At 34.6% G+C, this 26321-nt stretch overlaps 1 protein-coding gene across 1 annotated transcript in view; it reads left to right on the forward strand.

Moving 5' to 3' along the window:
- Positions 1-12193, forward strand: part of LOC118733382 (proton channel OtopLc) — a gene marked incomplete in the record, with an annotated part of 111586 nt that extends 99393 nt beyond the window's left edge. The window contains 5 exon segments of the mRNA XM_036462747.1: positions 3754-3865; positions 4161-4321; positions 6602-8067; positions 8147-8495; positions 11565-12193. Coding sequence (XP_036318640.1) covers positions 3754-3865; positions 4161-4321; positions 6602-8067; positions 8147-8495; positions 11565-11705 — 2229 coding nt within the window.
- Positions 12194-26321: the final 14128 nt, after the last annotated feature.

Here is a 26321-nt window from a genome sequence, read left to right on the forward strand (position 1 = left end):
CCTTCTTACTTGTTTTAATTTCATTTTATTTTGAGAAACTTTTTGTCTTTTATTAATTTTTCTTTTAATTTTGTTTTGGAACCCATCCGGAATTTGTGAAATTGTCATCACTGATGTTAATTAAAACTTTGCAATTCAATCGCAAATTTTTCTAACAAGCGATATAGAAGGTCAGCATTAACATCATCGATATGTGTATGTTTAAAGCAGAATCTAATTTTTGTGAAAATTTTAGATAAAGGGTATTGTGCTCTGCAATAATAGATTTCAATAAGACTTGCTTAGCACTTTTTCGGACTTTCAGTGATTGTGGTCTCATTAATTTAAATAAATTTCAGCGAATGCTTTGTAGCATAAATCTTCTGATTTGCAGAAACTCATAAACTTGCATATTTAATAATAAAAACTTCAAAACAAACTCGTAAGGAAAACATAAGTTTTATTCTATCACTGCCCGCGTTGAAAAAGTTGTCTCTACTGCAGCTCACTTGCATACATACATACAAGTAATAAGTAATACCTAGCCTTTCATATTTCTTCTTCAACTTTTTTCATAAATCTTTTCAATGCATATCAAAATATGGAAAAAAAAAACAACTTTTATGCCACAATCACATTTTGCGGTAATGCGTATGTATGTATGTATGCGGCAAAGTTGCGAAGAGAAGCCGCGAAAATTTCAAAATTTATCACATTTATTGCAAAACAGACAAAGTTGTGGCCACTTGCTGTAAGTGGCAAGCAAGATGTTGCTGCGTTGAGCGAGAGTTGTTGGCGGAGGTGGCGACAGCAGCCCGTTTAGGAGCACCAGACCACCCAAGTAGACAGTGCAGTGCGCCAGTGAAGTCAAGCATTTATGCAGTGAGTGAGTGTGCCAAATAGTCAGTCAGTCAAGTCAGTCAGTCAGCCAGTTACTAACTGCTGTCAGTTGCATTCAAACTCACTGTTGTCAGCCACAGTTCGGGATGTGTGCATTTTTAACTGCACATGCTTACGTATGCTTGTATGTTTGTACATACATACATATGTGTGTATTTCGCTTCGTACGCCACAAAGTTTGCGTAAGTTTGCAAAACTTTGCTCTGCTCTGGCGTATGTCTCTCAATGTCTGTCTGTTGACTCTAATAAATCTGGCTCCAACGCATTGGTTATGAATGTCTCATTGTTGCGCCGCTCCTTTTTTGGGCCACATCACATTTAGTATTAATTACCGCTCAGCATCAAATTGCCATAATTGTTTGAACTAAGTATGTGTTGTGGTTGTTGTTTGTTTCAAACAAGTACATACAAAACTGCCAAGACAAATTGCAACCAAACGAGCTGAATGAAAACGAAAAATTTGTAAAAAGTCGTAAGGAAAAGTGATTGAAGTGATTAAGCAGGTGCGAATGGGGAGGCGTTGGTGTTGTTAAATGTAAATAGGCAGCTAGCCTGGTTAAATTTTGCATTTGGTGGACTCGTGTGAACTAGAAAGTGAATATTCTGACTGAGTAGAATAGTGCTTCTACACATCATATCTTTACTAATAGCGCCAAATACGGTGTTTACATGAGGCGATTTCTTGAATCAAAAGTTGAAATCGATTAGTTGAAAGGCCGTTTACATCAGGCGATGCAAACATCGTAGTATAAGGAAGCGAAGGCGCGATATTTTGGTCAGGTTTTGCTTCAGGTGAAGTTTTTGCAGCCAATCGATTTGTCTTTATGAAGTGATGACAGTTGTGGCTCCACTCGTATTCTTGATTTAAGTCAGAGGTCGATCCAAATCCGAATCGACATTTTCCTTCTGGTGGTGATTTGATTTGGGAGTAGAGGGAATGGCCAGAAGAAGACTTGAACCTCGATTTGAACGCAATGCCAAGGACGAGGAATGTAAACAAAGATTCCTTTTCTTCATCTTAGGATGCTGAGAAATCATTTGTTCATTCATTTGTTTAGTAAGTCATGGGTTAATCCATGTCGAATCGCCATGTTTGGAATCAACAATTTTGAGTTGGTTGAATTTCGGTCAGAACTTTTCTTTTCTCATATAACTAAGTACTGCGAAAAAATAATAACATTTATTTCAAAGTTATATTAAAATATTTTTAATTAATCTAAACTAATTTTGATTAATTTATTACTACTACTTTTCTAAATGTTTTGCAGAGGATCTACGATTTTAAAAATGGTTTTTTTGAAATCTTTTCAAGACAGAAATACATTTGGGGGTGTGCCACTGCCTACCAACGCAGTTTGAAATTTTTTTCTTTCCCCAATTCCTACAAAGTGGTAGCACGCTTCTCTAGCCACTCAGCCAGAGTGGCCCCGTTTTTAAAAAAAAATTTTTTTCAAAAATTAATATTAAAAAAGTCCTTCCTGAAAATTTAAGGATTTTTAAATATCAGTTAGAGGTATTGTATAATAAAATGCAGCCTTAAATTTATATGTACATAAATAAAAGTTTTTACTTTTAAGCTTTTTTTAATTTAATTTTTTAGAGATATTCTTTTACCTTTAAATCAAGATTGGACCTATTTTTGTAACTATACTAAATTTTGAGGCCGCCGCAGTGGTGTAGTGGTTAGGAATGCTCGCTAGCATTCCTCAGGGCCCAGTTTCGGACCAATATTATAAAGAAGATAAGTTTTTTCAAATAACGGTCGCCCCTCCCCTTTGTGTGACAACATCAAGGCGCACGCCACAATTCGAAAGAGAAGCTCGGACAATCTATTATTATTATTAGTTTTTGTTCTATTCAAATAAACCGGCGAAATCTGGGAAACTTTGAACTTTCGAAATGTTTTTATCAGTACTTCGTTATGTGATATAAGAAATGTTCCGACCAAAATTTATCCAAGTCAAAAAACGGTCGATTTCCACCAATGGTCGATTTGACGTCATTTTACCCTCATAAAAAAGTCTATGCCAAGCCAAATCATCCTTTCCTCTGAGTGCGCAATTTATAACCATTTTTAAAGAATAATTGGGCTGGATTCCGTTCCAAAAAAACTTGTGGAAGTCACCTAATAAAAAATAAAAAATAAAATAACCAGCGTGCCTTTGATGTTTGCATTATTAAACAATTAGCAAATGTTGCATCCAGAAAAAACTTACCAGCAATAAATATTCCGTGATCATCGTCTAATATTTATTCAAGCTTTTCAACAAAATATATCTAAATACCTAAATACTAATTCTTGCTACCTTTACACTTCCCTCTGGGAGTTTGAGTTTGTAATTTTGGTAATCATAACTTAGTTTTTTCCCCGTTTTGATCTAGCAGCTAACAATTCGCTTGATTATAAGGTCTATGCATTTCTTAAGAGATTCCCAAAACTATCACTTCCTGATTTATGTAAGCAAACATGCTATTATTTAAACGTCCCAAATGTATGTAAATATTACTCGTATGTTGTGTATTGTCAGCAGGTATTTAGACGTATGCATGTCGTACCTTTGAAGTATTAGAATTATTAGAAACACTTATAAATACTTTGTAGAAATCAGCGCAACAGCAATTAGGATACTTCACACCCACCACACATTGTAGAGAATCCTTTGACATGCCACCCTGTAACAAGTATATTATGCAACCAACTAATATCCACATTACTTAAACTAAACTTTTCATACCCATTCTACTTAGGTACATATATAGCATATCTGACGAAATTTTAACTAAACTTTTTTTGTTTCCTTAAACTACTTATAAAAAGTTTCATATGTGAATATATGCATAATGTAATTTTTTTATATAAATAATTACTCACAGGATTCGCAGGCTGAGGCTGAGGTCGCTGTTACTACGAAGAATGTACGAAAACGCAAAACAACCCACAGTGATCCCACACATGGTAGCTTCTTTTTGCGTGTGGGCGCCATTGGTAAGTTGAAAATAAAAACTAAAAAGAAAGAAAATATACACGACGAATAAATAGCCTCTTCTTTTCTTCAAGTCGGTTAAAAAATTAAATAAAATGAAATTAAATAACGTAAAATAGAGTAGAATCAAAGCAATGATAAAAATGAAATATATAAATATTTACTGAAATCCATACAAAATTCTATAAATTAAAAAAACTTTAGCAATTATATACCAAGAAAGCCAATTAACGATAAAAGCTTCTTTGCATAGCCATTAATTTCCTAAAAAAAATATATTTATTCTCTATTTTATAGCATTTGGTTTGGGCGCCATGATCTACATTGGACTGGAGTTTGGTTCTTTCTTCGAAATCCCATTCGACTCGCCATGCCATCACATTTTGATCGGCGTTAATCCATTGCTACAGATGATATTCACCTTTATGCAGATGTATTTCATCTTCATGAATGCCAGAGTGAGTAAAATAGCAAAATTTGAATATGGAATAAAAAACGGTTGAAGCCAAAGCGATCTGAAGAAAATTTTGAGATATATGTACAAAAGTTGCGCTTTGTAAAACATAATTGATCAGTGGCAAAAATCAGTTTGTGACTCTCGAGGAAGCAATTACATACACCACAGTTGCTTGAGCAAATTTTATCGATAATTTTGTTATCGACAAAGATAATGTGTGAGTTGTAAAAGCCAAATAATTTTATAAATCTTCGAGGCCATATCAAAGGTTTCGCGGAATCTGAAGCATACAAAAATTTCAATGGAATTTCTTATTTTTATTCTTTTTTGTGAATGAGGCTTAGTTCTCAAAAATACAGTGATCTAAGAAATTGATCCTAGTACGATTTTCACACAAATTAAATGAACTTTCCCTCAATCGCTTATCCTCACCGCAACTCTCTTTTCTTATGAGCCCAACAACAAAATAAATAGATTCCTACAGACCTACATCCCGCTTCACTTGAGTAGGTACACATTTCTTCCTCAAGATCAAAGCTATATCTGGACTTGTGGGCATAACAGAAGTCTTTTTTTATATCATTTTGAAAAATGATTAATTTCGAAGAAACCTTGATTAGTTCGGATTTTATTCCACATTTTATCAAAATACACGGAAATTATGCTTGTCCTTGATTTCGAGAGGCGATAACATGGAAAACGATGAGATCAGATGAGCTGAGATGGGCTGAGTTGAGATGAGATGATAAGTTGTAATGTGAGATAGGATGAGTTTCGATGAAAGGGGTGAGATATGATATTATATGAGATGAGATAGATAGAAAGACAAAAAAGTAGTTCCACAGAGTAAAAAGTATACAGAATAATATAATAATAAGTAATAAGTTAGAAGCTCGTTCAATATGCATAGCAGTACCAGCATGATCTTCCCACGAATTCAGACAATCCATGCAGAGTGACGGTGCCTAAGCTGCCCGGGTCCTAGTAGTATTGGTTCACCAGAAATCTCTATCAATTTCTTCGTATCGGGAGACATTGGCACAGGAAATAAGTACTTAACAGATGCTACCTATTTTTCCTCTTTACAACTTTACAACAGAGTCCGCTGGTATTGAGTGTTAACCAGAGCTTAATCATTGGCTGTTAGTGGCTACTCTGAACTACTCCTCAACTTGTGAACACTTTTCTCGCCCACTCGGCCTTTTCCCCATCTCTATTGCTCTGTGACTCCGTTAAGATTGGCGATTTGTGGTCAAAATGATTGTAAGAATTCTCTATATTCCTAAGCTCAAATCGAGTCTGTTCTGAGGACCTTTATCACACCCTGATTGCCTATAACAAGTTTTGAGTGAGCAAAGTATCTATGAATCAAGTAATTACTAAAGACTCTGTCATTTTTCGATACGAAAACTTTATACAGTTCGGTTCGCTTAAAGGAGCTCTCTTGAACTCCATCAAATTTGCCATATGGGAAGAATGCTGACTTATTCCCTTCGGTAATTAACCGATCCATATATCCTGCTTACCAAGTTTGTATAGATCTAAGCTGAAAGGCTTACCAGATCTAAGTCGATTTCCGTGATCTGATAGTCAAAGTGTTTTTGTTTAAAACAATTTATGGCAACCCTTTCCAGTTTTACAAAATTCACGTAAATAATACAAAAAGGTTCGAGTAATAGCTTCTCAAAAACTTGGCTTCAATCCGTCTATGTAAATCATCCTAATGTGGTACTTGTATTTTGGACAACTTTTATTCAACTTATATCTATAATTTATTTTACAACTTCAAAAAGCCATTTGGGGGCTACTTGATTGCAACTGACACTCTTATTGGCTTTGAAAATTTTAACTGAAATGTGTATTTTTTATGTCGCGAATTGTTTGAACCTTTTTAACAAAAAATTATAAACTATTTCATTTCTTTTCTTATGCATACTTTTATGCTCACTTTTATTTACAAGTATCTCTAGCTTATTTTCTCTCCGACTTTACATATTATTCGGCATATTAACTGCATGCGCTTAATACTTTTCCAAATTGTCCATGTAGTTTTAATTACATTTTTGCTCATAAAATCCTCTACTTACGCAGACTAGGCCACCATATCAGGTACAGTATTTCAATTTTCGTAATTTCATGCTTTCGTAAATAAAATCTTCCATTTGTCACTTTTTTCTTTAACTGAATGGCTTTTTGAATTATCTGAGTAACTTTTTTTTCAAATTCAAGTTTTTTCACATGTAACTAAGTAATTCCCTTTTCATGTGCTTCACATTTTCAGCTGAATATTCACCGCTTCAAGGTTATCGCCCGTTTCGGTCTCATGCATGTTGTCGCTACCAATATTTGCGTTTGGATACGCACGCTCGTCAAGGAATCATTGCTCGAAATCACCCTTCATCATCAACGTCGCGAACCCGATCCCGATGCCTCGTCCATTGCCCAGTCCATACGCCAACATGCATTACGACATGCTGGCACAGTTCTGCGCACACACGCCGGACCAAATGAGCAATTTGAGGTACTGGACGGCGAGGATTTACTTCCCGCCAATGCCTACAAAACCGACAATGTGCTCTCGAAATTGGTGCGCAAAACTGTTGATGGCATCTCCAAGTCGTTCGGCATGGGCGCTGCTGCAGGCGCCAATGCCAATGCAGCGCTCACCACGCTGCTCACATCCACCACCAGACCCACGACCATCACCACCACAACCACTACCCCACGTCCCTATTTCACCACACCATCGTATCAGTGGCAAAGCACTACTATGGCACGCAAGTTGAAGAAGTTTATCACGAGCACAACAGCTGCCACGACCACAACGTTGGGCACCACACCTGCCACCATACCATCAACTACAACGCTGGCGAGCAGCCCTTTAACAACAACCACCACCGCAACAACCACGACCACTGAGGCACCCTTCAGACATCACTTTGAGCATTCGGCATTTACGACTGGTGCCCCAAGCGTTGCCACCGATTATCTTATGTCCACACACGGCGCTCTTATTGCCGACTCGCCATCTACCACTGCCGAGACTATGTCCTCTAGCATCGGTTCGAGTATTGGCTCGTTCTTTAATAGTTTAATATCGTCGACGCCTAGCACCACCGTTAGCACAACCACACCCTCCACTACCACTGAGAATGCTTTGAATGTGATGACCAACTTGCTTGGTCCCGGCATGAATAATTTCCAAACCTACTCGGGCATCTCCCATCCAGAGTCGACTGGCATAGTGAGTTTTGAAAATATCGAGAGCCTCGATAATATCTATCCCGCCGCATTGTCCTCCAACATTGGTACTTTGAATTCGACCGCTTGTGGACGTGTCGATATTATGGGCACAATTGTCTACGATTCGGCACCTTTCCTGTATCCCTTCATTATCGAATACTCACTGATTGGCGCTGTTGTCTTGTATGTGATGTGGAAGCACATCGGACGTTATCCGGGTCGTATGAACGACGAGGATTTGGAGCATCGTTTGGAAGTGATGTTATCACGTCGCGCTGTAGCAATGGCGCATCAGGCCCGTTCCGGACGTGTCGATTGCGTGGGCTCGTCGAAAGGGTTGTTCTTTGGTCTGTTGTTGCTGGTAGGTGCTTTGATTTGCCTGATACTCTTCTTCGTCTTGGTGCGTCATCAGCAGTTCTCGCTGCTAGCAATTTACCTTGCCGACGCAAGTCACTGTATACTCATGGCATTCGCTGTGCTCGCCATCATCATTGGTTTTATAAGGTAAGAGTGAACTACATATTTTTTATATACTTAGAAGGTTAAATAGTAAGCTAATGATTTTTTAATCTCACATCCACAGAGTTAAAAATTTGAAATTTCGCTGTGAAGAGCAATCCAATCTTAACGACATTCTACTACGCATTTCCGCTTTTGGTCTCTTCACCTACTCGGTATTTGGCGTTATTGCCGGCAGTTTAAAGGCGCTCGAAAGCGAACCAAATCTTCTAGTCATGACCACAAGCGCTGTAGCGGTATTCCAGGTGATCTTACAATTGCTCTTCATAGCCGATGTTTCGCGTCGTCGCGTTCACTTGCCCGAACATGATCGCAGCAAACCGGGCCGTCAGATTGTCACATTCCTATTGATCTGTAATGTGGCTATGTTTGCTATTTACACGTTTGAAGCTCAAAAAGTATTCGCCAATCCTGTAAGTAGATATGTACGTGAGCGATATATGAAGATATGTTTTACCAAAAAAAAAATCTGTTTTACGAAATTCAAAAACAAAACGCATAAGTATATGAAAGAGTTAACTTTTGAAGGACATCCAGATGCCCTATGTGCTTTATGGTTTTGAAGAGTATGTGATTTTAAAGTTGTTGCATGATTTGCTTGCTTCTATTTCGTAGAGAAGTATGTACATGTATATTTAGAAATAAATGTATGTATGTTTCCTTACTCAGCTGTATTTTTAGTTTACAATTATAGTGGATTTTTACCATCGGCGCCACATTAATACTTTCCAATATTTTGCGAATAGTCGACGCTTTTGTAGGGACGCTACCAAGTATCAGCCAGTTAATTGACCTTCAGCGAAAAATCGGCCAGACTAGAACGGCAGCGCGGATTTGGTCTTGGTACTCATGTTGGTGAAAATAAAGAACTTGTTTCCCTCTGGGTACCAGGCTATTCTTCTTAACGATACAGCTGACCATTTGTATATAGAGGGCCCTGACTCGGTATTGCTTGGTCCGCAGTCAGTTTCAGCGCTCCAACCTTCAGTCATCGAAGCCACCACTTCGATCAGCAATGATTGCGAGGCATCGAGGGGCAGCAGGTGGACAAGTCTCATGTCGCCTTCAATCTCAGAAGGTTTAGATAGGTAATTAATTGCTTTTGCTAAGCAGCAGGGACTGCCGACAGATTGTGGGGTTGGTGACTGGCCACTTCTCACGATACAAACACCTAACTGTGGTCGGCATATATGACAACCTCATTTGTTCTTCCTGCTTCACCTTTGACAGGATTGGGTATGCGGCTTTTGGCAGCGAAGTGTTGAGAAACGAACCCCTAAGCTCTTTAACACGCAACCTTCTGCTAGGATTTTTCGTAGATCGCGTAAATTTACACAGATTAATTAGAAAGGAACACAAAAATATAATAAGCGTTTAGTTGTCTGAAAGGAGTAAAAATTCTACCGTCAAACGTTTGCTAAGGTTTATTTTTTTGTCAAAGGTTGAGATATTGGAGCGACCTAGAACGATCCTTTACATCCTTGTGAATAATCGCTAGCCTTAGAAAAGTCATTATCCTATTATATAAGAAACGACTAGCTGCTGGTTGTTTGAAAGGAATGCGCCTATGGAACGTTTTCCAAGTTTTTTTTTTAACCTGAGCACGTGTTTGCTGCCTGAAACATAAAGGGTCATTTGCCTAATGCAATCGAAGGTTATCGCGTCTTTGAATACCTGCACCCCTTCTTCCGCAAGGGAAGGTTCCACTAGTCCAGAGCTTCCTCTGGAAGTAAGACTTGGAATTTCTTCCCAACTTATGTATGTAGTTTTATTTTACCATGATGACAAAAAGCCCAAATCGTATCAGCCCTTTGAGTTCCGTTTCTCCCGCATAACCAACAATTCTTCTACATGCCCATATGCGTCATGTGGCTTCACCAAGATTTTTTGTATACAACTTCTATATTTTATTATTATACTAAAAGGGATGGCGAATAGAGACACTTGCAAAACTTCTAGAACAATTTGGTCCAACGCACAACTTCTACCTGATCTGAGAACGACTATCTTTTGCAGAGTTTTTGTTCAAATGGAATTGACACCAAGACATTTTTTTAGAGAACGGGAATAACTGCAGGCTGTAAGGGTATTACAAAGGAACTAAAGTTTAAGTCAATGACGATCGGAGGGTGCTTTTACCCTATGAATATCCATATAAAATGAATAGAGAGTTTAAAAAGCGCTACGAGTTATGACGTTTTGCTTACCACCGTTTCAAAAGCCCCTAGTAAGTTTCATAGATCCTTACACATGTTGGGAAACTGGTCTGAGGATTAAGTAGTCTCATTGCATGAAAAGAGTCAGTCGATCTGAACGTTTTCAGAGCTTGCTCTAGCGAGCTGTTACTCTTTATGATTTGAGACTCCACTTTAATCATTACTTGAGCCAGTTTTATGATTATTTATTACTGTTAAAAAAATAGGACTACGATTGTTATTACGGCTTTTCTTAATGCTTTAAAAATGATTTTTTTTTAAATAACTTGGCAGGACTAGCTCATTAGTCACCTCGTTTTTCCTTTTTTAATAATTCAGTTGATTCAAAAAGTTACTTTAACAAACCAATATTCGACTGCATTTTCTTGTCATTTTGTTTTTTTTGCTACGAAAATTATTCCACTTCTGAATTTATGCCAAAAGCACTACATACTTCAAATAACTTATATCCGCCTTAAACATATCAAAAATATTATCATAAAGAAAATCGATAAACCATTTTATAATAATTTTGTTTTCAAATTTAATTTAGATACATGCATACCCTTAATTTACATTCATTATTAAATTTAAGACTATTTACTACATACATTTTATAGAATATTAAAATGTTTGCGTAATATGTGCATATGTACTTTAGTAATAAACAAGATATGTATTTCGAAGCGTACAATTATTTTCAAAAGTTTGACACATACTTACTCACATATAGTTGCATACATATGTACAATATTTCAGTTGGCAAAATTTGAATAAAAAGAGGCCTTCTAAGAGCCCCTAATTCTGATGTTTTGAAGCGAATATCCTTCCGCGCTCAAATTTGTACTCCTTTCTCTATGCTATTGCCAGAGTTTCCAGGCCTTCTAATTCAGCTTCCCTTAGAGGAGGAAAACGTACCTGTACATAATAATATTGACACAAATCAAATTTACCTTCTTTCTTTTCTTCTTTCTTTTACCCCTTTTTTAACTTTCGCTATTCGAAGATCTCCTATTATAGCTTCCAAAGAGAAGGCGTTCTTGCAAATGGCCGTCCTGAAAGCCTTTATTTAGAAGACCTCCAAGTTTTGCCGACAGAAATATTTTTGAAATAAACTTTCCTTACAACATTCCCATTTCTCATATCTTCATGTATTGCGTAATTTTTTGCACTCTCGGTGTTATGTAGATGTAGAGTATAAAGTTTTTGAAATTTTGTACTAAAATATTTTCTTTTCTTTTTACATTACCATTCTCCAAACATTTTTTCCTTGGTACGATCACATAGGTTCAACTAGACTTCTACGGCTTTGTGCCATGGTCAATAATTCAACGCGTCACACTGCCACTTTGCATTTTCCACCGCTTCCATAGCGCTGTAACACTCGCCGAAATCTGGAAGACAACGTACAAGGCACGCTTGGAATAAGGAAACACGCTGGATCTAGAAAACATATTCATGTAGAGAGCTGATCAAAGTGTAATGAAAGAAATTGAGTAAACAGCAAAGAAACTGCCAAACTGCAAAAAGGTACCAAAAAGCAAGAAATAAAGGATCGGAGGAAAAAGATATTGGTAAACGTGAAATGCGGAAAAAGAAATTCAAACGAACCAGATGAATTATACGAAAAAATATAAAAGAGCAACAGCGTAAAATAGTTAAAATTTAAAACAGAAAAAAGCAAGCAAAAATATGTATGTAATAACAGGAATAGCCGTGCGAAAAAGCTAGGCAGCAGCAGTGTAGGGTCAAAAAAGGACTTGAGGTCAAGCAATTTGAACCATTAAATAGGTTACTCGCATACGCAACCATACACAGCCACAAATACACCATAAACATGCAACAGCTATGCAATGCTAAGCAACATGAACATGAACATACACTCAGAAAAATGCATAATACATAGTAAAAAGAAAGGAGAAAAAAACACAATTCAAGGCAAATCAAATTATACATTGTAGCCACATCTGCGCATCTGCATTAAGGCAGAGCAGACAAAAAAAGAGTTGTATATTTAAGTCTAATATTAAGATTTTACTTATTAATTACTTATTACAAGGAGAAAAAAAAAGAAATAAATTAAACATAACATTTATTAATTATGAAAAAATATACAGTTAAGCGAGTACAATTTGTAGATTTTCAAGAGTATGTAAAACTAATTTTTACGAATAAGTCACCGAAATATTTTATTTATTATATTCTTAACAGACCGGAAGACAACAATTTAATACCAAACAATTGAAAAAATAGATATTTTACAAAGAATTTTCTTAACAGGTGGAGTGTAAAAGTGGAAAATAATAATAATTTTTATTTGTTTTCGAGGCTACTGTAGATTTTACTGCAGCAAATGCGATATTCTTATTTGCTAAGTCATATTTTTAAAATAAGCTGTAGCAAATGCTAGCAGCCATTTCTACAAGAGCGAGATAAAAAAAGTGTATTCGTATGGCCGCAAAGCGACAATTTTTTTAGTACTTAAATAGTGATGATTTGATATTTGCAAGCGTTTGATTTAATGTAAGCGAAAGTACAGGAAGCGTAAGGCGTATATGAAGAAAAGAAGCCGCAAATTTAAAAAATTAAATGTAATTAGTTTTTTTTTTGTTTTTGGTTTCTCAACTTGTTCTGGATATTGTTTTTTTTATAAATAAATTTATATATATCCATTTATAATTTGATATTTTTAAATTTGGATTTTGTAATTTAAATTTATTTTAATTTTTATTATCTCGTGTAAAAAAAAATTATTTATATAAAAACAAATTTTTTGAAATAAAAATGCAAATCAATATTTATTTTACGTATTATTTACATACAATAAAATGAGCTAAGATCTATATATCTAACCCTCAAATAAGAAAACAAGTGAATAAATGTTAATATTAAGTAAATTAAAACTAAAGTTATATAAACACACATATTAATATGAGGAAACGTAAAGAAATACAAAACCAAAAATAAAAAAATAAAATAAAAATTGTTGTTTATTTACTTTCTATGCAGTTGTTGCATAAAGATATTTTCCATATCTAATGCAACTGAGATTAGCGCAACTAAATGAGAAAAAAGCAAGAGCAAAAAATTTATATAGAGAAATACTGAACGGGCTTGGAGTATAAATTTTACTATACATCTAAATAAGCGTATTATCGACAGTATTTGTAAACAAGCAAAAAGGGTAAGAAATATTTAATTTTAAAAATTATTAATTAATTAATTAATTAATTAAAAATGAAAAATATTTGTATAAACACATTGAAGTACAGAAATCAGAAATCACAGCATATTCATACCAATTTTGACAGAACACTAGGAAAGAAAAAATATCATGGATTAACTGATTTAACAGAGCAGAAACGAAAAACTCAATAAAAGGGCATGAAAGGCGTATCATTGTTGACATTAGTACATTAATACTCATCGCAAAATCACCCAATGCCAGAGCGTAGTGAGATCCAGCAAAATTTGCGAGTGCATTTTTTACAGTGTAAGTGCTCATGAAAAATTACCGTCGTTTTCGTACCTGCGGCTTATCCAGAATTCATTTTTGGCGATGCCCAGCTGCCCAGGGTGGTTACTAACCGGTCAGTGCCCAGTAAGAACCGATACTAGCCTCGCCTGTTCTATACAGGCCACATGGCTTTACAGCATCCTGATGTTATGACCCGATTTCTAAATATTGCGCGAAAAAATGAGACCAATGTGGTAAACTCCCAATCGAACTCATCAGCCGGCAGATTTCTCGGTAGTATTGCATACAAAAAACTACTTCGAACTGATTATTAAAGAGAGTTTTACACTAATAAATCTTCTCCGATTTTGTTGTAAAAGGCTTAAAAGCCAGAATGGTCGTCCATATGTCAAAAAAATGGCAACGCGCTCGAACCGACGACGACCTTATAAAATACATACGCTGCCTGGCAAACATTCAAAAATTCAGTCAAATGGATTGATCGTCTTAAACGCGGGTATTTAGAGGAAACTATAACACCCAGCTCGATTTTGGAACCAAAGGTGCACGGATTATGTATCCACTCATAGGTATCAAATTCTATTTGCGACGAAAGAATTGCACTCAAGAGCCTGTGGAATTATGTTTCAAGTCTGGGTCGCTTTCTTATCTTTGACAACAAATACGAGAGCGATGAACATTATGTGGAGGTCTATAGAAAAAAAGTTTGTAATAAAATTAAGGGCATCTTTATGACAAGTTCTCAATGGCCCTGTAGTGTTGGCATCTCGCCAGATCTGGAGAGAACCACAACGTTAGATCAAACGTAACGCTGTTGTATACAGCCAAAGTACGACCTTTGGTCCTAGTGCCCCACGTTATCCCGAAAAGCGTATCTATCTATATGTACTTTCCAACTTTCCTAATTCAACGCTAGGAACTTTATTCCTGGAACTATAGACCATTTGTTAAATTTTTTTCGGATTTACCTCAAAAAACCACACTGCTTAGCCTGGCTTTCCATGAGCTCCTTCTTTGATGTTACTCACCACAGATAAAAATAGCTCGGCTACTGAAATTATCCCAACATCGGCAAAGGGCACCATTTTCACTCCCCTCTGGTGGATGAGTTGATAGTGGGAAGGCATAGAAGTGGCACTCCACCTTAGGACGTGCCCATGCTGACGTTCGTCGTTAGTGTGCAGCTTTCCAATTCTGTGAAAATCGTTTTGATGCGCAGCATCGCTATTATCTGTGAGCTGATATATTTCTCGGCGTCAAGCTCGTCTAAAAATTTGATCAAGAACTATACGTAGGCTCGGAGGGCTTCTTCAAGAAATGAGAATAATGCGAACTGGCATGCTTTCATAGAAGATTTTATATCACAAATTTCCGAGTGTGGCACAAGTTAGCAGTTCCTTTCTGCGGTTATATGGGTAATAGATAAGAATCCAAAACATGCAGTAGTATTGCATGAAAAAAGTGATCTAAACCAAGTACTGGGAATAACATTGAATTCTTATTGATATTTATAGGGCCTCCCAGTGCAAATGATCTGCCTCTTGGTAGCTCATCACGTCGTATCAACTGCACGTCATCGATGCAAGTCCTGTAAAATGATCAAAAAAATACTTTCATTTCCATTAATTCGGTAAGGGATCTCGAGCACGAGTAAATGATTACCAAAACAACCCAACATCAACACATCGCGTACGCAACCGAAGTACACATGAACAACACGACATCATCCATCACATCAACACATCACCATCACAACAGCAATATCACATCACTGCAAGCGCGAAGAAGGCATACAAAGTAAGTAGGAAAGAGCGCAAGCTGACGAAAGCAGATATGCAAAATATCTTTATATGCGAAACAAATGTAAACATTCAAAAATATGCATACATACATACATACATAGTAAACAACAACAATAAACTGTGATCAATTGACATTTATTTTGATTTTCTCTTGGCATTGTTGAAAGTGCAGACACAAGCAGACAAAAGAAACCAAAAAAAAATAATTAAAATTAAACATAGAAAAATTGGCAAATAATAAGCGGAAAGAAAATATTCAAGTAAATTAAATTTGAATCAGATTTTTGTAGTGATTATAAACATTTTTTTACATACATACTTATGCAAACAGGCATAAGAAAAAAAATTAATTGTGTACTTAAACAAAAGAGAAAAAATAAAGTTATAATGGTATATACATAAATACAAAAATATATGAAAGAAATTAAGATAAAGAAAAAATTATGCATAAAGTTAATAAACCAAACAAATATGAAAAAATGTGAAAATAACCAACTTTTTTAAATGTCCATTTTGAATACATATATATTGGTAGTGAACTTTAAATGATAAAATTTATAAAACTAAAAATTAAACCAGCATTACAAATACAAATAGAAATATATGTATAGCAGCGAAAAGGCAAGCAGGAAAATTTGTTGCATTTTGACGTTAAAAAAAAAACAAAAACCACACGAAATTAGGAAAATAGTGCATATACATATATAAAAATCTGTTTACATGTAATTTCTTAAACAAAAATATATGTATGTATAACAAATAAATTCGAAAACATTCTAAAACACACAGAAGGCATTTAAACCAGCAACTTATTGGCGACATACACGAAAACAAAAAACACAGACAGATGCACGTACATACATACAAAATGGGGTAAGAACTTATTCGAGTAGAAATAAAAAAAACTGTATGTATGTACATATGTATATTTAAACCAACAACCCACCAATTTCAAAAGTATTACATATATATTATACACACGAACGAATGCAAACGAAGTAAAAGAATAACAATTAGAATATGCTAAATGTTAGAGCTTTTCGAGCGAGAAATAATTAACACCCATTTCTTTCCAGACGATTTTCGTCAAATGCGTGAAATTTTCAACTTGCAACTTAATTTGAATAAATACTTAAAAGTTTTGCAATAATTTTAAATCATTATTCATGTATTCAGTGAAACGACAGTTGAAACGACACAGTTAAATATACAGATGCAAGAACGACGCTCAACAGGTGTGTAGTTATAGTGGCGACTGAAGCGATTCTCATAAATTCCCACATCATTTCACTCAGAAACAATATTCATCGATAATTCAACTATTTCTGTCATTCAATAAACACGTTTGAACACTGCCGTTTATAATACTTAAATATATATAAATAAATTTATATACATAATATACATATATACATAGTTACAATTCACTCCGATCACAACTTCACTTGCACATACTGCGACCTACCCAAAATACCAAAAACCCGCGTATTCCACCAGACCGAACTCTCCAAATTGCTTCTTAATCTCTTAAGAGAAGAAGTGTAGATTAAACCCTTTTTATAGTAGATATACATACATCATTCATATGCAATCTGTGAAACAAGTATCCAGTTCAAACCCTTGTAAGGCATTTACATCCGACTTTTACATAAGTATTTCTTGTTGGCTGACTGTGGCAAAGCTTTCACAAATATCGTTTATAGTACTGCATCAAATTACCAGCTAATGTTCTAGTGAAAACATTAGATGTTCCCTTAAGATGTTTGCTTCTTCTCCGTATTAAAAAATCCATCACCATCAATACTCCATCAGATATCAGTCTGCTATTCGAGAAGTTTGGACCACAGCCGCGCAAAATCTGGGCATCTTACTAGAAACAGCTGCGACAAGGAGGATTCGGAACTAAATTTAGTTTCACCATACAAGTGCCCATCGGACAGTATCCCATAAATACACCGCCAGAATAGAAGTTTTCGGCTTTATGAGCCTATTTAGTTAAGCCTTTTGACAGTTTGGACCCATATGTTATTCCAACTTCTGTCCTTTCTCCACTTATCCCTGAGGATAATGTGAGAAAGAGAAAGTTCCCATAGCAGCCAGTCTAACCAATTAGGTATACGTGTTATCAAGTTAAAAGTGGAGGCCCCTCTGGGAATACTAGAGTATCCCGATTCTGAGTTAGTAGTCTAGTCTTCTCTTAGATACCAGGTTAAATTACATTTGGATAAAATCATAGAAGGTATCTAGAAAAAATTCACGTCTCAGTAAAAGTTCTATGTCATCCGCATAGACAATCACTTGGCAAGCTTTACTCACGAGCTCCTCCTCGGGCCAACAACAAATACAATTTCGTACAGCCGGGACGCACTAAGATTCTTGCAAAAGTGCTTTAGACAAACCAGGGTATAACAGGGTTCCTTATGGTGTGATCCAGGGCTGACACTCTTCCAAAATGTTGATCCCAACTAAGCCTGTATGGCCCTTAGGTCCCTCCGATGGATTCGCGGCAATTTTTCTAAGAAGCTGGGGGAACTCCTTGATTGCAGCCCATTGGCGTATGTCATGGAAGATTTCACGCTAGGGCAGCTATTAATAAATTTCCAAGTAGACGAACTGCAAGTTTTAAGATCTGGCGGAAAAAATCCCAGCCCAGGTATGCACAATGTTATTGCTCTAATAAGTTCAAAGAGAAGTTTAAGTCGCTTACAAAGCCCAAATTGAGCTCATTGAGCTAAGGAAACATGAAATTCTCAGCGGCGGTGAGATGGCTCTTTCAAAGTAACCAAAATGCATTGAGAGCCTTTTCGAAACAGCTAGCGTTCCTTTCTTTCCTTTGTCGATTTTAACTTTCCTAGGCGAAACTTCTAGTGCAATCAATCGCTAAAAATACCCGCTAATCCTACTACTTAGAAGTAGAGCTATTCAGCAGATAAACTAAACAAAAATATAAAAAAACACGTTGTACGAGTATTTAGAAAAATTTCAATTTCAAAAAATAAGAACCACTATGTGTAGTATAAATGTAAAAATGGCATATACATACATACATATACAGGCATAAGATAAATAAACTCAAGAAGAACACCACGACGAAAGAGATTTGATAAGAAGTATGGATAATTTTTTTATATTCATTATTAAGTAGAGCAGAAAACAGTTCTAAGCATTTAAATTTTTTTGAAAAAAAGTATTAAAAAAATGTATGGATATACATATATGTTTTAAAGTTTAAGCAAATCTAAAGCATACCTAAAGGCGCGCAAGCTGTTATGGTGCGTGGAGGCAATGTTAGAAAGAAGCAAAGTAAGATTGTATGACAAAAGTATGTACGCAGCACAGCATTACGAAATGCTCCACAAGAAGAAAGCGAGGTGTGTAGTATGGAAACGGAGAACGAGAAATTGCAAGCAGTTGGAAGAGTAGAAAAGTAAATATGTTTGTATGTAGAGTAAAATTTACATCTGCTTTACCTACAATATAGTAAACTTGCTGCTCTGTAAGCGATACTAAGAAAGTAAGAAGTTCGGGAAGGAGACAGTCTGTAGCAAAAAAAAAAAAACAAAACACATTAAACCAAAACCAAATAAAATCGGTCGAAATGTTTAATACAAACACAAAAGTACACAAAATTTCCGAACAAAAAATGTAACCAATTTCTTAAATAGCGAAAATTTTGCACCATTTGCCAAGCAATGTTAGTATCTATGTACATTTGAACAAAATATGATATACATATGAGATCCCAAAGAATTATTAGTGCGAATACATATTTACATACATGCGTAACGATATACCTAAATTCATAACATACATATAAAAATTATTTAAATAAAATAAAACAAATACAAATAAATAATACCAAAGGTAGACAAGTAGCTCAAAGTGTATGAGAAATAAAAGAAGAAGCAACAAAAAATGAGATGGAACGAAGTAACAAGCAATGCGAATACGAATGTAAACCAAAAGCAAGCAAAAAAAAAACAAATACAAAATAGTGAAAAATTCAAGCATTACAAAATAGTTCAACTCGATTCTGCTCATATACATACATACATACATATATAAACATATGCGATAAACATATGTACATATTTAAAAATATAGGTATGTATATACAAGCATATGTATATGTACAAATACCAAGTAAATACTTTTGATGGATGGCAAACTATGGAATGATATTGTATTTGTAGCGTAGTTAAAGAAAAACGCTTTAAAGCATTTACACCTATGTACACACCATCTCCTCGGAGAGGGAAAAATTTCATGTTGAGAATCGAATATTGGAAAAAATACGATCGGAAAGAAGGGGCGATAACAAAAACCAGACTTGAAAATCTTAGCAAACCAAACACAAAAACTATAGTACATATGAACATAATTTACACGTACTTACTTACATATGTATTTGCATACATATGGACATCCCGTACATAAATACATACATGCATACAAACGAACAAACAAACAAAAAACATACATACATATGTACATCAAGAAAAAGCGTTGAAGAGTAATTTTAAATTCGAATAAAATAAAACTAATAAATTTAAAATATAAACTTATTTGTTTTAATTTCAATGGATTTTTTGTACAGTGTAGTGCTATTTTAGCCAATCCTGTTTGGTACCAAAACCCCAAATTACTTCACAAGCCGAATGAGAATTGCGCAGGTGTAATTCAAATTGATGGAAACATAATACTATGTCCTCACTGGAGCTTAACCACGTAGTTATGGCTATTGAGTTGTTTATCCCGATAACCCACTTGATTTAGCGAAGTTTCGCCATATGAAAATGACAGCGCTTAACCATTTAACTAAGATGGTTAAAAGCACATCATCTAATAAGTTTATACAATTTTTCCTCTAAATAGGCAGTGTAGCTACTTGACGCTTTCACTAAATTATACTAAAATTGAATGCCTTCTCAAAATAAAAATTAATTTGAAAAATTAAAAATGTTCGGAAATGCATCAAAAACATATTTCGAATAACGGAAAAAAATGTCCGCCCAGCGAATTCGCAACCAATGCGTTTCCTTCCGAACCCAGGTTTTTTTCCCCCCCAAGGGTTTTGTCCAAAACTGTTTTTTTGAGTCACCTTGCTCAGACGCCTATGGCGCCATCTGTTGATATTGTGCGTTAAATGCAGTTCAGTACATTCCAACACTTGTGCCACTCTGTATTACTCGGTGACATCTAGCGAGCAGTAGTAGAGGCGTTGTGCAAAACCATGCTACCAAATGGGTGTAAACGGCTCATTAGGGTGAGCCGAGAGAAACGCATGCACAGCGTGTAAATTCGCAGCGCACACTTGATTAATTTTTTTCACCATTTCGTTCGAATATTTTTTTTTTTGATGATGCATTTCCGAACGTTCCTTTTGCAGTTATTTCGCAAAAATTGTTTGATGGTGCATATATATATATATATATATATATATATATGTACTTATTTATGTACCCATTTTCGCTGCTTCTTCATGCGATGCTGCAAATGTGCGCAATTGATTTACTTTCTCTTTCTATGTCATCATTCTTGCGAAATAAGTTTTACTTCAAAAAGGATCAGTCCAGCGCCTTTGTTTTGATTTGTGGTCTATGTCATATTTCTAAGAGCACACTCAAAGATCACACAGGTCTACAAATTTTAAACATTGTTACGTTCACTAAAATATTACAGCCGATTCTTATAGGATTTTTTGGTAATTTTTGAATATCTGTAAAACAATAAATTGATGCAATATATCAGTTTGTGTGGGAGGATATAAAAGCTCAAGCACTGCCCTTTAATACTGAAAACCAAAAAATTATGGTCCGATCACTGTAAGCAATTGAGAACAGTTTTTTTATACAAGCGCGCACGATTTCTTTTACCAAAGAATCGTACAAATTTATAAGTTTTTTTTAACACAAAAATATTATTTCATTTTACGCAGACAAATTGTTGGTTAATATCGATGCAGCCGACTCTTTTTTTCTTTCGGTTTTAAGTATTAATGGCCAGTCAGCAGTTTATGTCGGCCGATGAATCACAAAACGATCAATCACAAAATAATATTATCAAACAAATTTTCACTCATATCAATAAATTAAATGCATTTCAATTCACTGCGCATTAAAACTGGTATATCTCGAGAAAGAAAAATCGAATCGCAACAAATGAAATAATGCCCTAAGTAGAAATGAGCAAAAAATTTGATGCTTTCATTATATAACTTCAAATATCGCCAAAAACCGTGTTTTTGACACTTTGAGGTTAGGATATCTTAAAATTCTAGTGCTAAGCAATTGTGCGGCCAGATTAGGATTCAGAAGAAACGATGTTTTTTATTCAGGTGGTAAAAAAATCAAAATTTGTACAAATAATTAGAAAAGAAAAAAAAAATACTTAGCTTACGCGAATAGAATTCAACAAGATGGGTTTGTAACTTCAGCTTTTTATCAATCATGGTTATATTTTAGTGCATTTAAATTTAAATATTCTTGTAAAATCAGTGTTGCCACAGCTTTAAATATTTCTGGTTTTACCTATCTCGGAGAAATTTTAGTTCAGAAAAAGGGCACTAAAAAAGCACTGGGCATTAAATATTTTTTTTTGGCGTTGTAATTTTCAAAAAGCACTAAATCTAAAAAGCACTTGATCTAAAGCTAAAGCTTTCGAAAACAAGTGTTGATTAAAAAAATGCCGTGCTAGTTCGGAGTAAAAAAAATATTGGCATGATATACATACATACAGTCAGTGGCGGATTTGTATATTTGTCACTCCTAGGCAATTCAGAATTTTCCGCCCTTTTTCCGCTAAGAAAAATATCTTGAGGTAAAAATACCAGTTTTGGAACGATTAGCAAAAAATAGTAAAATTAAAATGTATGTTATTTACTATAATTTTATTACAATTTAAGATAAAAAACGGTATTTTCCTTAAATTAAGGTTTTCAACTTTTAAAGAAAGCCATCATCAACAAACTTTTTTCACTTGATAAGTTATAGTCTCAAAAATACTAAATTAGTATTTTTAAATAGTATCATTTAAATAATATCAAAAATACCTATTTTCTGATTGCGTAATTGAATGTCAAATTTATGTCTTAAAATTTACAAACACAAATTCTACTTTCAGTGCAGCTAACTTGAAAATTTTTTTTTTCAGCTGAAATTTTGCCGCCCCTAAATTTTGCCACCCTAGGCACCTGCCTATGTTGCCTTTACGGTAAATCCGCCATACAGTCAATCAATAAAGTTTAGGTACAGCGATTTTTTTACAATAGGGGCTACAGTTTTTTAATTACTTTATTTTTCGCAATTTTTTTTTTTTTATAAAAATATAGTTAATTCTACAACATAAACCCCAAAACTTAGATCTCCAAACCTTGTAAAAAATTTAAGAAAATTCTGCAAATTTTCTTAAAATATTGCACTTTCTAATTACACTCTTTTGAAAAAAGTTGAGCATGTAACTTTTTAGCCAGTTCAATTTTAGTATAATAAAAAAAAAAATTAAAAAAAAATCCCCAAAAATCTTTGGTCATTCCTAGCTACCCCAAACTCATTTTCTTTCTAAATAGTGTAATTAAAAAGTGTAATATTTTGATGAAAATTTGCAGAATTTTCTTTAATTTTGCACAAGGTTTGGCGCCCGGATTTTTGGGGTCTTGGTCGTAGAATTAACCATATTTTTATAAAAAAATTTGCGAAAAATCAAATAATTAAAAAACAGTTGCCCGTATTGTAAAAAATCGCTGTACCTAAACTTTATTGGTTGACTGTACATAAAATCGAGACTTGAAATTGCAACAGAGTTGAGGGTGTTTGTATATGCAAATACATATGTATGTATGTACATAAGTATGCAGGCGGAGTAAACTAGTCTAATGATTTTCTTTGCAGCAGCAGATATGTGTCCAAGAGAAGGAGGTGGCAATTGGCGAGCGAGCACGTACTTTTGGCAATAACCAGCTTTACCTGAAATGTCACAAAATAAATTTCCCAATGCGTAGCAGACAAATATTTACTTGCTTATTATTTTGAAATTGCATGAACTAGTTTAACATACTGAATAGTTAAAATTTTTCAATTGGCAAACGGCAAATCTCCACCCACGAGTGTCTGAAGTAAAACTTACATACATATGTGTGTATGTATGTAGATATCGACATACCTATATGCATAAGTGCATGCATGTACATACGTTTGCCATATCGATGGTATACTTAATACTTTGGCATAAAAATCCATAAATATTTATGTATGTATGTATTCACATTGGAAATCGATTCAAGGAGAATAGTACCAAGTCCGCTTGTTTCAAGAACAAATGGTTTTACTGCAGTTGATATGGTTAACAAGATCACTCAAATAACGGTCTGCGCTCACCACCAAATCGAATTATGGTTATAAAAAAGTAATTAACACAAATCAAGGTACAGTCGCTGCAAACTTGTGTGTACATATATAAGTACAGTAATTTGCACTTGCAATAATACCATTTACATACATACCGATGTATGTACGTATATAAAATAATATACTTACGTACATATGTATGTATAATTATACTCATGTTCTTCGTTTTCGGAATAAGTTTACACGAATGAATGCAGATTTCACAAATCCAACGCCAATTTGTGAAATGAAACCAAATGAATGGGCAAACGGTGCGCATGCGCAAATTAAGTGATACATTTACTATTTACTCTGCTAGCAACAGCAAATGGATTTGCAAATATGAATGTTTGTACATATAAACATACATACATACATACAGACATACATATGTATACAGAAAAATAAGTTAAAAAAAAAATCTGCTAAAGTGGTTCTAAGAAATGCGACGCGACCTTCTAAAAGCTACGGTCTAATTAATAACAAAATAATATTTGGGCGCTTACACTTTTTGCCAAAGGCGGTTTCGTTTCCACCGAAAAATGTTACATTCTCATTGCCCTCTACGCACAAACACTAAGAACCGGGCAATGAAAAGGCAACATTTTTTGAAGAAACGAAACCGCCATAAGTTTTTGGCCGAGCTTCTCCTTGAATTAGTTTTGCGCATTGTAATATTATAACGAAAATGGAGGGACCTGCGCACGGCTAATAATTTTAACCAGAAGCTTTTTCAAGTCATAAATAAACTCGAAGTTTTGACATTCCCTGCCTGACATAGATGTTACTCGGTTCAGGAATCGAACCGAGGTTTTACGTAGTGGTAATACGCACCTCTAATCACTCAGCCAAAGCGGCTGCTTTACTTACAAAACGTTAAAAAAAAAACAAAAACAATCAAACACCGCAACTAAAATGCAACGAAAACCACTCATCGTACAATAACAAGCAAATTGTCTGCGGATAAGCAGCCAACTTACAAATAAGTGGCAAGAATTATATTCAAGCAATTGGATGGAGATGTAGAGAAAAAAAAACTATAGGAAATATCACAAAATCCGTACAAATTCGAACGTCGGCTAACTGTCATTACGCATATGCAACATGCACCACACACTCAAGTGCGAATGCGTGTGCATATGTACATATGTATGTATATAAATAATAACTAACAAAATTGCCTAGTCATATTTTTATTTGCAAGCGCAATTACAGTCAAATTTTATCGTTATTCGCCATCCAAACATTCGACAAGCGACACAATCTTTTCAACACAATTTCTCGTAATCCATTGGCTGCGTGCGTTGATTTGATGTTAAATTGATTGCATTAAGATTTTACGCTATTTTACGCTTAATAGTAATGACATCTAAATACTATACATATAAATCAAGTAGAGGAAAAAAGATTTCATTGATTGACACTTTGAAAAGTTGTCGTTAATAAGGCACAGGCAATTTTCGTGTTTATACTTACGCAAGAAACGCATTACCAAAAAAAGTGAGTGCGCTTGGGCCACACAAGCGGAGTGAAACTTACGTTACATACATATCTATTTTGTCTCAGAACCAATATACATACATCCATATGTAGACACATATATACATACATCTGCTTTTGCTTAAGGTTATATTTTTAATCGACTTCCAAAAACGGAGTATGTTATCAGTTCGTCGGAATATTTTTTTTTATGTATGTATGTTACCGCATAACTTTGGACCACGTCAACCGATTTCGTTAATTCTTTTTGCATCGGAAAGGTAGTGTCTGATTTAGATCCGATCATTGGATCATGAAATATATGTATATATATATCTATATATATATATTTATATGAGAATTTAAGTCGGTTTTGTTTTTTGTTTAAAAATTACTTGTTCCCCTTTTTTCTATCTAGATCCCTACCTCTTCCCCTGTTCCATGTAATAAGATTTGTGTTATTCTGTTTTCCTTTGTATTCATTATTATCTTAATACTCTACCGATAACAAAATCGATAATAACATCCAACAAAATATCGATAACAAAACCGATAAAAATATCAATAACAAAATCGGATAGAAAATCGATAAAAATGTCGATAAATATATCGGTAAAAAAAATCTTTAAATAATCGATAAAAAAATCGATAAATAATCAATAAGAAAATCGATAAGTAATTGATAACAAAATCGATAACAAGTTCGATAAATATATCGATAACAAAATCGATTAATAATTGATAACAAAATCCATAGCAAAGTCGAAAAATAATCGATAACGAGATCGATAACGAAATCGATAAATAATCAATAAATAATTGATAACAAGGTCGATAATAAAAAAAACCGATAAATAATCGATAACAAACTCTATAACAATATTGATAACAAAACCAATAA

The sequence above is a fragment of the Rhagoletis pomonella genome, unplaced genomic scaffold (genome assembly GCF_013731165.1).
Source record: "Rhagoletis pomonella isolate Grant_MI unplaced genomic scaffold, Rhpom_1.0 Rhpom_scaffold_00002, whole genome shotgun sequence".
NCBI lineage: Eukaryota > Metazoa > Arthropoda > Insecta > Diptera > Tephritidae > Rhagoletis > Rhagoletis pomonella.